Below are 17,999 nucleotides of genomic sequence, written 5' to 3' on the forward strand. Positions count from 1 at the left end.
TCTGCTCCTGACGCGCACTCCTTTGAAGAGGAAGATATGGCTGCATTCTTTTAATTGTGAGACAGAACTGTCATCTCTGTCTTGTCATGGAGCACAGTTTAAACTTTTGAAAAAGAGACAAATGTTTGTTTGCAGTGTTTGAATAAAGTTCCTGTCTCTCTACAACCTCCTGTGTTTCTGTGCAAATCTGTGACCCAAGCATGACAATATAAAAATAAGCATATAAGCATATGGTTTCTACTTCACGGATTTTCACCTTTCGCGGGGGGTTCTGGAACGTAACCCCCGCGATCAAGGAGGGATTACTGTACAGTACAATACATAGAACAGAATAAATCCTCAATACAGTATAAAAATAAAAATTCTAGAAGTACGGAGTAGAATTTCACATTAGATGATATCACATAATATGATTTGGATTTGTTTTAAGCCCTGGAGACCTAATTCATCAAGCTGCCTCCCCCATTTTGCCATTCCACATCTGAAATAGCGCTAATCTGATGAAAGGACCCCTCATTCCCACGTGTCCATTCATCAGGGATGACTTTACCTTAGGCAGGCAATCTACAATTTAAAGAGATTGTTATTTTCTTGTGAATTGTTACATATGCATTATTTTCACTTTTACTTTAAAAACTTTTGTAAAAACAATACTTGTTTCTTTATTTCATGCCCCGCGCGAGGTTACATCTCTTTCTTCCCAGGCGTATAATACTGCTCGTGTTGTGAAGGGTGTTGCGGCTGAACATACGCTAAGGATATGCCTTTGGATCATTTGCTGTCTTTTTGCTGCTTGCTAGCTGTGTCTTCTGCCTGTCGCATGTCGTTGTTTTAAGAGCTCCGAGCACATGATGCTTGCCTGCCAAAAGCAATCCAACAACTGCTAGCTTAGAGGTCTGTTGACTTGTTTTAAATGATGGCTCACTGCCTGGTCTCACGTGACGTTGTAAAAGCAATACCTGTCTTTTATTTCTGGCCCCGGGCGTGGTTGAATTCTTTCTTGCAGGATGTATAATGCTGCTCGCGTTTGGTTGGGGTAGCTGCTGTCGTGCTGCCCTTTGATCTTTTTAAAGCCTGTACAGCCACTGTCCTTTTTGCTACGGCCCTGGGACAATCTCTTGGCACCAAGTCTCATGTTTATGGTCCCCGCGAGACGCACTGTGGCAAGTCTCCTTGGTCTCGCGGGTCTTTAAAATGTCTTTCGAGATTATCACGTATCGTAGCCTTGCATTAGCTTTCCATTCCAGGATTTTCTTTTATATATATATATATATATATATATATATATATATATATATATACACACACACACATCCAACCATCCATTATCCAACCTGCTATATCTTAACTACAGAGTCACGGGGGTCTGCTGGAGCCAATCCCAGCTAACACAGGGTGCAAGGCAGGAAACAAACCCCGGGCAGGGCGCGCACACACACACACACACACACACACCCACAAACCAAGCACACACTAGGGACAATTTAGAATCGCCAATGCACCTTATCTGCATGTCTTTGGATTGTGGGAGGAAACCAGAGTACCCGGTGGAAACCCACGCAGACACGGGGAAAACATTCAAACTCCACGCAGGGAGGACCCAGGAAGCGAACCCCGGTCTCCTAACTGCGAGGCAGCAGCACTACCCACTGCGCCACCGTGCCACCCATATATAAACATATATACATATATATATATATATATATATATATATATATATATATATATATATATATATATACAGTACTGTGCAAAAAGTTTTAGGCAGGTGTGAAGAAATGCTGTAAACAAACACACCTGCCTAAAACTTTTGCACAGTACTATATATATATATATACAGTATATTATTATATATTTATACATACAGTGCATCCGGAAAGTATTCACAGCGCATCACTTTTTCCACATTTTGTTATGTTACAGCGTTATTCCAAAATGAATTAAATTCATTTTTTTCCTCAGAATTCTACACACAACACCCCATAATGACAACGTGAAAAAAGCTTACTTGAGATTTTTGCAAATTTTTTAAAAATAAAAAAAATTGAGAAAGCACATGTACATAAGTATTCACAGCCTTTGCCATGAAGCTCAAAATTGAGCTCAGGTGCATCCTGTTTCCCCTGATCATCCTTGAGATGTTTCTGCAGCTTCATTGGAGTCCACCTGTGGTAAATTCTGTTGATTGGACATGATTTGGAAAGGCACACACCTGTCTATATAAGGTCCCACAGTTGACAGTTCATGTCAGAGCACAAACCAAGCATGAAGTCAAAGGAATTGTCAGTAGACATCCGAGACAGGATTGTCTCGAGGCACAAATCTGGGGAAGGTTACAGAAAAATTTCTGCTGCTTTGAAGGTCCCAATGAGCACAGTGGCCTCCATCATCCGTAAGTGGAAGAAGTTCGAAACCACTAGGACTCTTCCTAGAACTGGCCGGCCATCTAAACTGAGCGATCGGGGGAGAAGGGCCTTAGTCAGGGAGGTGACCAAGAACCCGATGGTCACTCTGTCAGAGCTCCAGAGGTCCTCTGTGGAGAGAGGAGAACCTTCCAGAAGGACAACCATCTCTGCACCAATCCACCAATCAGGCCTGTATGGTACAGTGGCCAGACGGAAGCCACTCCTTAGTGAAAGGCACATGGCAGCCTGCCTGGAGTTTGCCAAAAGGCACCTGAAGGACTCTCAGACCATGAGAAAGAAAATTCTCTGGTCTGATGAGACAAAGATTGAACTGTTTGGTGTGAATGCCAGGCGTCACGTTTGGAGGAAACCTGGCACCATCCCTACAGTGAAGCATGGTGGTGGCAAAAAAGTGATGCGCCATGAATACTTTCCGGATGCACTGTATATATAGGTTTTAAAATAAGCCCAATTTAAAGCTTGACAAAAAACCTGACATAAAAACGTTAACACTTTTAGGCTTAGGATTTTTTATATTATATATATATATATATATTATATTATATATATATATATATATATATATATATATATATATATATATATATATAAATAAAAGAGTAGAGTACATATACAGAGAGTAGATATATATATTTTATATATATATATATATATTGTAAGATGGACGCTGTATAGCACCTGACCCAACACAGATTGGACACGGGAGAAGAAATACTTTTTATTTTCTTCCCCTGTGGGCACATGTCTTCCCCATGACCCACAGGCAATACACAGTCCCAAGCACAAGCACACCACTAATGCACCGCACTCTCTCTTCCTCCTTGGCACCACCACTTCTTCCAAGCAACCTTGTCCTCCTCCACCCGACTCTGACCGCTAAGTGGTGGTTGCTGGCTCCCTTTTATTGGGTACCTGGAAGTGCTCCAGGTGGTTGATTATTGACATCTGGCTGCACTTCCGGGTAAGGCGAAACCAGTGCCCAAAAGGGGACAGAACCCCACAGAGCTGCACGGAACTCCAACCCCCATGAAGCCCTGGGGGAGTCCGAGGCACCGTTGCAACCCAGGGTGGCCGCCATCTAGCGTCCAGGGAGAGATACTGGGCTTCCCACCCTTGTCTCCCTGGCAGATGTGGTGAAGGGGCCCGGCCAGGCATGGGCCCCGGTCATAAATATTAAATATTTGGTCTTATGATTGCCGGTACAGTAACCTTGCAACTTGTGCCTAGAAACTGGCTCTGAATTGAATGGTGGTGTACTGTTTGCCAGAAGGGATGCATAAGAAAAGCAACTGTGCAGGATAGAGTTTAATAATACAGTATGCCATTCTAAGGCAGCATCCATTGCATATTGTATGCACTGAACAGAAGGCATGGGTGCCAGTAACTGTGCTGTCTTCACCACACTTTGCAGTGCTTTACAATCTTGAGATTAGCGAGTGCCATACCAGGATGCTATGCAGCCAGTATTGCACCTACAGGAGTTAGTGAGTACAGATGGAGAAATGAAAACTTTCCTCAAATGTCTGCAAAAGAGGCGGCTTTGGTGAGCCTTCTTGACAACAGCAAAATTATGTTGTTCCCACCTCATTTCATCAGTGACAGTAACCCCTCCAATGTACTGTACAGGGCAATGTGGTCTGCCTTCTGATTTCTGAAGGCTATAACCAGCTCCTTGATTTTTCTGACATTAAGGGTGTGACTGTTGTCCTGGCACCACAGTATCAGCATGAAAACCTCTTCTCTGTAAGCAGTCTCATCATTGTTGGTGATGAGGCCTATGATGGTGGTGTCACTAGGAAATTAAATGATGGAGTTGGGGCTGTGTCTGGCCACACAGTAATGAGTGAACAAGGAGTACAGAAGGGGGCTCAACAGACTAATTCTGGAGTGCATGGTTTGACTGCTAATGTGGAGGATGTGATGCTTCAAACATGCACATGATGAGGTTGGTTGGTCAGGAAGTCCAAAATCCAACTGCTGGGAGTCCTAAATTGAGGTGTTTGGTGGTCAAGCTTTGATAGTACAACAGGTTTAAATGCTGAGCTGTATTCTGGAAATTAAATTTGGTATAGCACTTTTTATTATTCAGATATACCATGGTGGTATGGTTTGCAGGAGACGTGGTATCCCCTGTAGACCAACTGTGACAATATAAAAACTGGAGGTAGTCGAGGCTATATGGAATGTTTTCTTAAACATATCCCAGCACTAGTTTCTTAAAGCATTTAGTCAGCATTGGATTGAGAGCCACCCATCTACAGTCATTCAGAATGTTCACGTTTGTCTTCTTAGGCACAGGGATAATTGGTGCCCTTTTGAAGTAGACAGGGCCACAGATTCAGTGTACTTATTGGAGATGTTATTGAAGACATCAGATAATTGGTCGCTATGGATTTTTAGTAAATGCCCTGAAATTCCATCAGGACCAGGTAAATAATGGCCATTAACTTGCTTAAAAATCCTTCTTGCATCATGTATAGAAAGAAAAAAAGAATAATTCAAGTGGTTCCGCAGGCACCTCAAATGCATGCTTCTTGATCTTCCAATTAAAAGGGACTTTTAGGGACATTGGATCATCGAGAGAAAATGTACATGAGATTGGATTAGATTGTACTTTTTTGGTCTGTAAATGTTCTGTTGATTATAATTAAAATGAACCAGAAGATGAATGTGCAACTGAAAGCCAGACGACTTGAAAGAAAAACAAAACAAAAATCATGGTCAAAGAACTTAGCAAGGTCATAGATTTTAGTAACAAAGAAACCAATTGTCGAGCCCAAATTCAGAAAACAAACTGAAGCCTAAATATTACTGCCATAAACTAAACCAAATATTGCACTTTTCATCCACAATAATGTGGCTCTGATGATATAATACACCATGATTTCAAAAGGATGCGATCCCAGTCGTGTCCGAGCTACAAGATCACAAAATGGCTACATCCATATCAAAAGCAAAATGGTAACATAGCACAAAAATAAAACCACAACATTAAAATGAAACTAAAATAAATAGTTTAAAGTTAAATAAAAAATGCTAGGATTTAAAGACAACTTTATGAAGTCGGGAAAGAGAATAACAATGGTGCTGACATTTAAATCACTACAGCTGTTATATTTCCAGTATACTCCTGTACTAATGCTTAACGAGTTTAATGGCTTTTTTGAGTTTGTAACTGCATTTCTTGTTCCTTCTTCTTCCAATTTGGTGTTCCAAAATACACTGTTATGTGCCTTCAGGAAATTTCCAATGTCACCAGTACATGTCTTGTTAGAAAATATGCAAAATGTTTTTGTGAACAGTCTTTTTGATGAATGCTGTTACAATATTTGCATACTCATCCAGACCTGATGATGAATCTCTAAAAATGGCACAGTCTGCACATCTAAAACTATTCTGCAGTTTACCTCAATGCCTTTATACTCCAACATTGACCGGCTTTTCTCATTGGCTTGTTGCTCTTCAGTCTATATAAGATAGACTGCAGGAGTACGGACAGGTGATCAGAATGTCCGAGGTTGGGGGCACAGTGGTGAGAGGTATGTGTTCCATGAACCAGGTAATACAGTAATCCCTCGCTATATCGCGCTTCGCCTTTCGTGGCTTCACTCCATCGCGGATTTTATATGTAAGCATATTTAAATATATATCGCGGATTTTTTGCTGGTTCGCGGATTTCTGCGGACAATGGGTCTTTTAATTTCTGGTACATGCTTCCTCAGTTGGTTTGCCCAGTTCATTTCATACAAGGGACGCTATTGGCAGATGGCTGAGAAGCTACCCAACTTACTTTTGTCTCTCTCTCTCTTGCGCTGACTTTCTCTGATCCTGACGTAGGGGGATTGAGCAGGGGGGCTGTTCGTACACCTAGACCATACGGACGCTCGTCTAAAAATGCTGAAAGATTATCTTCACGTTGCTACCTTCTGTGCAGCTGCTTCCTGAAGTGACATGCTGCACAGTGCTTCGCATACATAAAAGCTCAAAGGGCACGTATTGATTTTTGATTGAAAAACAAACTCTGTCTCTCTCTCTCTCTCTTTCTCTGCTCCTGACGGAGGGGGTGTGAGCTGCCGCCTTCAACAGCTTTGTGCCGCGGTGCTTCGCATACTTAAAAGCCAAACAGCCCTACTGATTTGTTTGCTTTTCTCTCTCTCTTTCTGACAGTCTGTGCTCCTGACGCGCACTCCTTTGAAGAGGAAGATATGTTTGCATTCTTTTAATTGTGAGACGGAACTGTCATCTGTCTTGTCATGGAGCACAGTTTAAACTTTTGAAAAAGAGACAAATGTTTGTTTGCAGTGTTTGAATAACGTTCCTGTCTCTCTACAACCTCCTGTGTTTCTGCGCAAATCTGTGACCCAAGCATGACAATATAAAAATAACCATATAAACATATGGTTTCTACTTCGCGGATTTTCTTATTTCGCGGGTGGCTCTGGAACGCAACCCCCACGATGGAGGAGGGATTACTGTATGCTAATGATATTTAGGGTAAACATTCCTTAAATTTGCTTTGTTTTGATGTCCCCAACAATAACAATAATCCCTCATGATGTAAATGATGTGTATTCTGTAATAATGTTGTATGGATTGTTTAGCACATTGTTCATGTTAGCGTGTGGAAAAATATAAACAGCAATCAGAAAAAAAAACATTATTACATATCAGGTGAACAGTTTCTGATGGACCATACACTATTCCTTATTTGATTTTAACTCACAGTTCAATCTGACCCACACAAAAGACAGAAGTGCCATGTAGCTGTATCGCAGTGTCTGGTCTCTCAACATATAGCCATTCAGAGAAACTAAAGCGGAGCAGATTCTGATTTCTCTCTGTGTAGCCAGTCTTTCTGACTGTTGGGAGGTTTGGTGTGCTGGCATTTCTTTGTAACTAGGATACTACCACTTTCATTCATGTTTTCTGTTTTTTTGGTCCTGTTACTCTTACTGGAGTCATTCTGGTTATGTTTGCCAAGTATAAGCGATAGCTATAGCAATTTAATAAGTTAAAAGTTTAATTCTGAATACCTGTTTGAATAGGTTTGCCGAAGTAATAGTCACAATACCTCATTACACAAACACAACTATATACAAAAAAAACACAATTGTTTGCAAGGAATATTGCATCGCTACACTACAGTGTCAAGATTTTTTGTTGATCTCAAATGAGGATTCAGAGGCAGTCATTCCTCAGAGGAAACAGCGATCATGCAGAGTACAATCTGTCTTACCATTCACAGCTCACTCCTTTTCTAAGCCACTTCATAGTGGCAGAGAGTTGCTATCCTGGCCTCAAAGGATACAAACAAGGTGGGAAACAACTGTGGATCAGACAGCACAGGTGGCAATCACACACACATTCCCTTCTAGCAGACCTGCTTAGGGTTTTCCAATTAACCTAACGTGATCATCTTTGGGACTTGGGAGCAAATTGGAGAATTTGTGTTTAATGTTTTCTAAAAATGTTCTGTCCCCCTTCTACTGAATGTTGATATTGCAAATATGCACTATTTAATTTGAAAAATTCCACATGAGGTTTTCTCTAATGCTTATAGCTCTTTTTCATAAATGCCAGCAAAAAGTGTACAAATGTGAAAACAAAGGAAAAAAACAAAACAATGGTATCTATACAATTTATTAAAAGTACTCTGTAATGCTGGATAATCTCTCTTTGAGTCTCATCTTTTGATGCCAAGCAATTGAGAGCACAGATGTATAACAGAGACACATGACAGTAGCCAGGCTCCAGAAAATGTGCCAGCTGTCATATAAATCTCAAGGGAGCACAAGCTAAGTCGGACATCTATAATAGATAAGACACGTGTCAGTCAAATGTACTGTATGAAAATGTGTCACACTGCCAGCACAACAGTCAGCAAGGAACAAGAGCATAAAGACTTTTTACATGAATGAAACTGCAAATTCAGCTGTACCTTTTATTGCTTGTTGTCACTAGAGTTCTTCTTTACTTGTTAAGAAAGAAAAAATAAAACTGTGAATTTATTTTGCGAATGCTTTTTTAAAGGATTTAAAGTATTTTTGTTTAGAAGCAATAATTAAAGGCTTAAATTCTTCTAACAGGGCATTATGAAAGATTCATTTTGACAAAACATTACTTTCAAAGTAATTGGCACAAGGTGAGGCACAACTGTGAATGGGATACCAGTCAATCACGAACACAAACTCATTGGGTCATTTCAATGTTGCTGATTAGCCTCACATGGGCACAACTGAATTTTGCAATGGAAACAAGAATTCTGGAGGAAAAAATATTCAGGCACAGGAAAACAGTGGAAACATCACATAGACAGTAACAAAGCCATGATTTGAACTAAAAAGCCCAAGTTAAAAGCCTCTGAATTCTGATGATAATTCACAAAATTCAGAGGTAAAACAGACAGTCAGGTTATCAACTTACTGCCAGTAAACAATGTCAACAAAATCAATCACAAACATGTTTCAAGGACATGACTAATTTCACTTTTACAAAGTCTTATGTCAAGTTTTGGTGTGTTCTTTGCAAGGCAATCAATCATTTCCATTCCTCACACTCAGCTTTCTTCTTGATAAAGGTTTCACTCATCGCTTGATCTGTATGTACATAATGCATTTTATCCATTCAAACAAAAAAAGATTGATTTTTACATATTTTTATATAAACCAGTGTGAATATATATTTCACTGCAAACCCTATGAACAAATAAACAGAATACTACAAAATGTAACTTGTAAAAATGAATCATCACCAAAGCGCAGACAAAACAAAGGTGTGTGGATGTTGAGACTATAAAGAAAGCAGTGAAGGGGGTGAACAGAGCAAGCCATTGAGATGATTGAGATTTAAGTATGTTAATAGGCCACAAGTATTCCACTATCCACGACTACAAATACATAAGAATATATTTTTCAATTATTATATGTTGTGAAGGATGGCCAGCTTCCCATTCCGACTCTTACCCTCAGGCCGCCAGGAGGAGCTCTCCCGACAACATGGACGGGCCCCGAATTCCAGCAGGGCCTCATGGACTATGTAGTTTTTATGCACAGCCCTGCTGGATACCTTGAGGACCACTGGGAGTCGCTGTCGGGAGGCCCGGGGTCTCACATATGCCCTATAACCCAGAAGTGTAGCAGTAGAGGTATCGATCCACCTCTCGAACCCTCAGGTACCACTCCAAACACCAGGTAAAAGTACAAGACTTCTTTATTTTGCAATAATACAGTGCACCAAGCACCCTCCACTCCACACTACTCATATAACTACTAATCACTAATCAAACACAAATCCTCCACTCCCACCCTACCTCCCAGCTCAGCTCAGTATCTGGGCTTTCCCAGAGTCCTTTTATACACCCTGACCCGGAGGTGTTCCTGCCCAACAGTCCACAATTCCTTATTCCTTCCAGGTCAGGGTAAACAGTCCTTAACTTCACCCCGGAAGCATGTCGTTTCTTCCTGTCCTGGGATTATGACGCACTTCCGGGTTATAGGGCATATATGAGACCCTGGGCCTCCCGACAGTGACTCCCAGTGGTCCCCAAGGTATCCAGCAGGGCTGTGCATAAAAACTACATAGTCCATGAGGCCCTGCTGGAATTCGGGGCCTGTCCATGCTGTCGGGAGAGCTCCTCCTGGCAGCCTGGGGGTGAGAGCCGGAATAGGAAGCCGGCCATCCTTCACAATGTATATAGCCTTTTCGTGAATTGTGATTTAACCAATGGCAAAACAACTCATGCAATTGAAGAAAAAACACTACATCAAAACCATATAAATAAAGGGCTACCTGTACTATGCAATTTATAACACCACATTATGTGCAATCCCTCACAAAATGTGCAAAGTGGCACCCATCCTTATGTTATTTTTAATTGTTGCAGGTGACACTTAAGCTGGACATACTTTAATTTAGACACCTCTAGCCATGCAGGAGATGTATGCACTAACTATGCAATGGACACATCATCCTATATGATAAAACATTTTACCATGCAGGGGAACATTTTCTCACCAAATACTTTCAGTGGTAAATCAGTTAATAAATAAATTTATACTTTAACATCAGTTGCTAACAAAATAACAAGCCTAAATTTTCCAAATATACTGCTCGTTTCTAATAAACATAAAATGTCTCCTACTATGAGACTACGACCTATGACCTAATGCTTCCAAATATAGGATAGTGTTTATTGCCGGAGGTCACTTGATTCGTAAGTGTGTGTTATGAGATGTAGGTCTGTACCTCAGTTATTTACGAATGTACCACTGTCAGTACAGTGGAACCTCGGGTCACGAACGTCTCGGACCACGTACAAATTGGGTTACGACCAAAAAGTTTGCCAAACTTTTGCATCCGTTCACGACCACACACTCGGGTGATGAACAAGCCAGTTTCCCTTCCAGTTTGTCCACGCCGATGATTTCCGCACATGTTCTGTCTCTCCCTGTGCATTCCCTGTGCAGCGAGTGAGCGAGCGTGAGAACACGAGCGAGCGAGAGAGCCCAAGCAGAAGAAGTAAACATTACAGAAGAAGTAAGTAAACATTTAGTTTACTATTACACTGTGCATTCTATGGTATAATTAACTATTCTTGTGCTTAAAAATCTTTAAAAAAATATATTTACATACAGCTCGTACAGTCCGGAACGGATTAATTGTATTTACATACAATCCTATGGGGGAAATTACTTCGGGTAACGACCAAATCGGGTTGCAAACAGAGTTTTGGAACGAATTACAGTCGTGACCCGAGGTACCACTGTATAAGTAGAAGAGAAAAAAAAAAATCAGAACAGCTAGCTTGGTAACAGACAGAATACCATTCCATGTGACAAACTCCATTATTCTTGTTATCTCACACATTATATAATATTCTTTCATCCCCACCGACATAAGTGAAGAAGTAAGTGAAGGAGTTGTGTGGGAAAGAGGATGAAAAGAATTAAACTGCATTATAAGCAAATAAACCTATACTTAAACACACCTCATTAGCACAACTTAAAGTGTTCCAAAGTGTTCCTTCAAGTTAGAGTATTTTTAAGTGGCACTGAGAGGACTGCCCTAGTCCCTGTATTTTCAAGAAGTGGTTCATTATTTTATTCCAGTATGATGTGCAGACAAAATGTGGTTGAACACTTAACGCAGGGTTAAATAAAATGTGGTTAAACACTTAACGCTGGGTTAAATAGCTCCAGCAATTTCATTAAACCAAACTAGGAGAATAGTTTGTCTTACCAATAATCATATGATATAGCAGGGAAATATTCTTCTAGTTTGTGAAGGCAGCTGTGCAAGTAAAGCTTGTGTCAACATTCAGCTTGATGCCATAGATTTTAATGAAATTCTCTTGGTTAGTACACAGTCTCAAAACATGAGAAAGCTGCAGAGCTGAGGCCAAATGTTTTAAGCGTAATAGGCTTTATTGGGCATGGCAAAATTATACCTCTACCAACCACTGGAGATTTTTTGCAATAGATAACAGGGCTAATTTAAGGGGAAAACACAGATTACATAAGTGACCCCATATGAACAGAATTATCCACTACTACCTCTTACTGCATGAATGTAAAAAAAACATGAAATTGCAAATAATGCATGTATCATTTTCCCTACATTATAACTGACTTTCATATTCATTGTTAAATTGTTTTTTTAATGTAAATAGAATATCAGACTATTTTTCTTTAATTTTATGACATATACCTTCTGTGCTGATTGCTTGTTTTTAAGAGGACTTCTATGCTTTTTTCCTGAAGCATCATGCATCTTATTAGCATTACTACTCCATATCACATCTCTCTCTCTATTATAAAAAAAAAATCTTGGAAGGAGACGAGTCATGATTGCCTCAGAGACACTTTCATGTCCCGCAATACGAGTCTTCATGCCAAGCAATGTAACCACACCTGGGGCTGGAAGCCCCACGAGACAAGAGCTTATGCAAAGAGATTTGGAAAAGTCCTGTGTGGTTATGTCAGACACATTTCTTGGAGAGAGAAAGAAACGATATTCACTCACGGGCAGTTATATGTTGCGCTGTCACAATGTAATTCCAAACATGGAATCAAAATTCAATGCCATATTGATGAAAAGGTAAAAGCGAAAAGAGATCAAATATATGGACATAGGCGATATGACAGAATTGTGCAGATCACGCGGCACGGCACAAGCAGCAGCAAACCAGCAGCTGATCAAGCAAAGAGGAGGTAAAAAAAAAAAAAAACTGTGCGTTTCCCATTGTATCACCATTTAAGAGGGGGTGTCGGAGGAGCGATCACATCTCCTTGGGGTAAGTTCAGCCCCCCTCTTCACAACACGAGCGGCAGAGATGCAAAGTGGTTGGCGCCTAGCACAGGGCAGCGGGAGGGGGGAGGGGGATGAGGGGGTTGAGGTAGGCGAAGCCCCCAGTTTATAAAAGAAAAATGAATTGCTTCATTTTTATTACAAATGATTAAGACAAATTTCTCTGTAATCTTACATATATTTACTAGTTCTTTTTCCAAACCTGCTTATTCTAAAATAAAGCCGCAGGTGCTGAAGCATATCTCTACAGCATCCTGCACATATTTGGTAGGATGAGCAGGCTTCTAACCCTGAGCAGGCTTCTAATCCATCAAATGCAAACTTTATTAGACAAAATCAATTGAGAGTCTACAGTCATCAGATTTACACTTTCTGGAATGTGAAGAGGAATAAGAATAAAGAGAAAAAACCTTCACCATGCTGTCCATCACAGGAGTAGGTAGCAGTAATTTAAATGCATGGCTTATCACTACCATCACCACAGGTATACTGCACATGTAAAATGTATTCATTTTTCTCTCTCTCAAGCATAACTGTACATTCTTTAAAAGTAAAAACAATTTTTCCAGTAAAACTAACCTCATGCTCAATAATCTGAAACCTGATTTTTGTCACATCCGAGAATGAGGACAGGACAGGTCAATGGTTAGATACATGATGCTTCCAAAAAAAAAAAAAAAAAATCAATGGCCACATTAGAAACTATCCCCAGACTGAAAAATGTATTATGTATTTTGTTACAGTCTGACACAAAGCTCTTGTAGTAATCAAAGTAAAAAAACGCATTAGGATTTTAAATTGTTATAAAATGTGAAACGCCTATACAAACAGACACTGCAATCATTCCATTGGGAATTATTCCATACATTTTTATAATGAGTCAAATATTGCACTGAAATTGTTTCTTTAAAACATTAATGAATGAAATTTATATAAAGTTACACTGCATGTGCTTCTTTTATAGAACATAGTGGAAGGTTAACATTACCTTATTCTACTTCTTGGCATAGTTAAAAAAAAAAATCAACCATATTCCATAGCTGTCAAAAGCATATATAGCACTCCTCAAAGCGTTTTTATTGCATGACAGCTCAGCTGGTAGGGTGAATTATGAACAAAAAGTTCATATTCTGCAAGAGGTGCTAGAATTTCCACAAAACAAAGTAGTGAAAATACTTGCCAGGCAGGTATTGTCCAGAAAGAGAAATTACTAAGCATATAAAATCTTGAATGAATTATTAATGCCTAACAAAAATTGGAAAATAAGAAAGCTGTCTAGAAAAAGAAAATACAGATGGTTCATTTTGCAAGACATTGTTTTTTATTCATTTCACTAAAGGAGATCCATTAGTAGAGATTTTTTTAAATTTCTGTTAAGCTCATAAATTCACTTCACAATTCCTGTCTGCATTATGGTATTTGGTTACTCAAAACCTTATTCCCATATATTAGTTTCAATCAATACAGAGTCCTAAATCACATTATCACATCCAAATTTGTATAAAGAGAGCAGTAGTTTACTTGGTTTCCATTACTTAATCAAAACAAAACGGGTACAAATAAATGGTATAGTTATAACAAAATAAGAACGGTTCTATTACTTCAGAATGTAAAAATACTGTACAAAGTAACAACACAAAAAAGACAATGTAAAGGGTGATATTTTATAAATATAAAAATACTCCTTACCACTATTTGATAACTTCTCCTCTTCGTTTTTACCAAAAAGAAATTCATATTTAGCTTTAGCAATATTTTTTGCATGTGGAGAGGTGCTGTTGACCCAAACAAAAGTTTCTGCCTATAAAAGAAAAAGATTAATTATATTAAATAAACAGTTTAAAAGTATTGCTTGTATTGCACAGAAGGAGATATACCATGTCCAAAGTGGAAATGGGAGGTTTAAAACATTAAAAAGTGTACAGGAAGCTAAAAATAAACAAAACGTGTTTATTTTTTTCCGTCAATAGCCTAGATTCCAGATAAAGATACTTTGTAAGTGATCTGGCCCAATTCCTGCCAGCCACCTGATACCATGATTACAAGAGACTACAGCCTACTCCAATAGTACTGACAGCAGGGCAGGACTCATCAAACCTTGCTTAGAGCAACAGTTAATCATTGGTTACCCCAACAAACCCACAAAATTATTTTCATTCTGATTTACAAAAGGAAACCCTTTTGTACCTGCAAAGTGAAGTGTTACATTTACTGAATTACGTCATAGTAATTGAAACTGAGGTGAGGAAAATGTTTTAAATAAGTTAAAACTCGCAAAGCCGCTGACCCTGATGCCATCCCATCATGTGTTCTCTAGAAATGCACCACCCAGCTGTCATATGTGAACACTGGCATCTTCACCTTGTCTCTGCTCTCCAGTACAGTCCCACTAGGTTTTAAAAAGACTACAATCATGCCAGTGACATGCCTCAATAACAACTGCCCCCAAAACTTAAACCTCCATTTTGATGAAGTGTCTGGAAAGACTGGTCATGACACAATACAAGCTGTAATGCCCCTGCCACTCTGGACCCATTTCAGTTTGCATATCGAAGAAACAGACCTGTGGATGTTTTCATCATTGCTGCTCTGTACATTGTTCTGTGAAATCTTAAAAACAACAATCTCAAGAAACTATTCATTGAGTACAGCTCAGCGTTTAAAGCTTTTATTCCATTTGGATTGTGATGAAGCTCAAGAATACTGGTCTGTGTAGCACCATTCGTTGATGTTTGTTTGACTGTGATAAGTGGTCTGTGGTTTTAAATAAATAATTGTGTGCAGGCTCCAATCAGGTGTGGGTATGTGCAAGCACACTTTGCTCCATAGTTGATTTGGGTTGCTTGGCTGACCGTGACGCATATATGTGCAAGCAGATCGGTCAGGCTCCTCAGTTGTGCCTTGGAGGTAGTAGTGTGTCACACCTGCACCCAATTGTACAGAAGAGTTTAAAGGAGGAGTCAAGAAATGAGTCCAGAGTCGGGAAAAGAGAGACAGAGAGGGAGCAATAGAAAGTAAGAGGTTGAAATGAGAGGGAGAAATGACAGAGGTGGCAGTTGGTGAGTAAGCAAGTACAAGAGGCTGGAGGCAGGCACCTGGGACAAAGAGTCCCAAGGGGAGCGTAGGACGGGTGCTCGAGGAGGCTGAAGAGGGTCTACTCAGTTGAGCATTTACAGGGAGCTGGAGTGACGTGATCCTTGATGCAGATACCATTGCTAATACCAGAAAGCCACATATTTTTTTGTTGTTTTTAATGCCCTTCATAAAAAGGGGTACTGTAAGAAAAAGCTCAGCAAACTTAGTAATATATTCAAGGTATTTTATCAGTATGGTTAATAGATTTAACCTGTTTAATAGTTATGAGTATTGTGCTGCTGGTGTCATTATTGCTCATTCAAGGTATTTTATCAGCATGACATTCCCATGCTCCAATGGTTAATAGATTGGACCCATTTAATAGTTATGAGTATTCTGCTGCTGGTATTATTATTGCCCTTCATGTTTACAGCGGTTTTCACGGTAGCCAGTAGTAAAAACAGAGGGTTTATATAATTAGCATGCAAAAGCAACAGAGAAAGACGTCGTAAAAACAGCCATCACTTTAGATAGAATTGCAGTCTCAAAGTCAAGTTTTAGCACAATAATAACATTAATACATTTTAAATTATTACTAATATTATTAATGTTGGTGACACTTTTGGCACCTGCTGTTGAGCTTTAAAGGATAGAATTGCTTAATCTGGGACATATTTTCCCATTGTCCCAAACATAAACAAAAAGATCTTTTATCTGTTTTAACCTTAAAAAAATAAAAAGCCCTCTAAACTGGAAATCGTATAAACCCTATTTCTTCTTTAACACAGACAACAGGTTTATGGTAAAAAATACAATGTGATTTGAAAATATTATTTCACAAGATCTGACTAAATCTATAAGGGGTAGGTGTTTTTTCCTAATCTCCAACACCTATTTAATGTAATATATAATTCACTATCAGGGAATACAAAGATGTTTTTAAAGGCATTCAACTGAGTTGAATTAAATAATTTTGGGATCAGTTCCAAAATTACTGCTTTGATTAATTTACTGTATGCAACTGTTGGAGCCTCAATTCATTCAAATAACCATCTGCAATGGACTTGTTCTAAGCCAAGGTACTAGACATGCCTGCCTCCTCTCAGCTTTTCAATTTGTAACTGCTATTAGACATATCTACATTTAGTAGTAGCAGTAGCATTGTCACATATACAGAATACAGCAAAATTCGTGCTTGCTGGTCTGACAGATATTCAGCATGTTGTCACTCTCCAGCACTATGACTATTAAGAATGTATTAAAATATATAACTTCATTTTTAAAAATATTAATGCAATTAAGCTCCCTAATCTGCTCCTCACCTGTTTCCATACTTGTGGAACTGTATAATCATTTGTGAATTTGAAAGGCCTTCCTTACGTGCTGATAGCACTTTAATCCTATTCCGAACCTAGACTCCATATACAGCTAAAAATGGACAATTTTTATAAGAATTTGGGATTTACAGTGCATCATGTCTTTGGACCCAGTTGTGTTATCTAATAGGCAAAACTTTTTACTGTTCTTTTGATTTTTTTAGATCAGTAGCTCTAATGTGTTTCAAACCAAGGAATACTATAAAGCCAAAGATATAGATAGCAAGGGTGCCACAGTCAACAGTCACAGCATGAAACCTTAAAGAATTTTAAGCAACATTTTTTGTCACTTGTCAAAATTCAACATGAGCACATAAAAAAAATCTCAGTTTCAACATTTGATACGTTGTACTATTTTCAATTAACTACAGGGTTTACATGATTTGCAAAACATATTCAATTTTTATTTACATTTTACATGGCATCCTAACTTTTTTTGGAAAGGGGGCTGTATATGTATATATTGTAGTATTTGGTGTGCTGTATTTTATTATATGGCAATTAAATTTCAAACAAAATTTAGCACTGTACATGTTTATGAAATACAAAGAAAAAACATCTAAACAAAGCACACAACAGATTTACCGATTTCAACTTAAATTTTTATTGTACACAACACATCTAGCAAAAGGGACTCATCATCAATTGTAAAGCAATGGAATGAGATTTAAATTTATGGAAGTTCACAAATATGAATTCTATAAGGCAACCATGTTCTTTACTTAGTTTGTTTAAAAAAATGTACATAAACGCAGCAGAAAATCTTAAACCGTCAATTATTTCTACCAAATGTCAAAAATGATAATGATAAATGATA

The 17,999-nt window shown here is 38.8% G+C and overlaps 1 protein-coding gene across 6 annotated transcripts in view; it reads right to left on the reverse strand.

Moving 5' to 3' along the window:
• Nucleotides 1-17,999, reverse strand: part of psd3l (pleckstrin and Sec7 domain containing 3, like) — a 649,947-nt gene that overhangs the window by 450,535 nt on the left and 181,413 nt on the right. For all 6 annotated transcript variants that reach the window (XM_051929574.1, XM_051929571.1, XM_051929573.1 and 3 more), the window contains one exon: nt 14,421-14,532. In XM_051929574.1, the coding sequence (XP_051785534.1) occupies nt 14,421-14,532 (112 nt within the window). The remainder of the gene's footprint in view (nt 1-14,420; nt 14,533-17,999) is intronic.

This window comes from Erpetoichthys calabaricus, chromosome 7, assembly GCF_900747795.2.
Source record: "Erpetoichthys calabaricus chromosome 7, fErpCal1.3, whole genome shotgun sequence".
NCBI classification, from domain to species: Eukaryota; Metazoa; Chordata; class Cladistia; order Polypteriformes; family Polypteridae; genus Erpetoichthys; species Erpetoichthys calabaricus.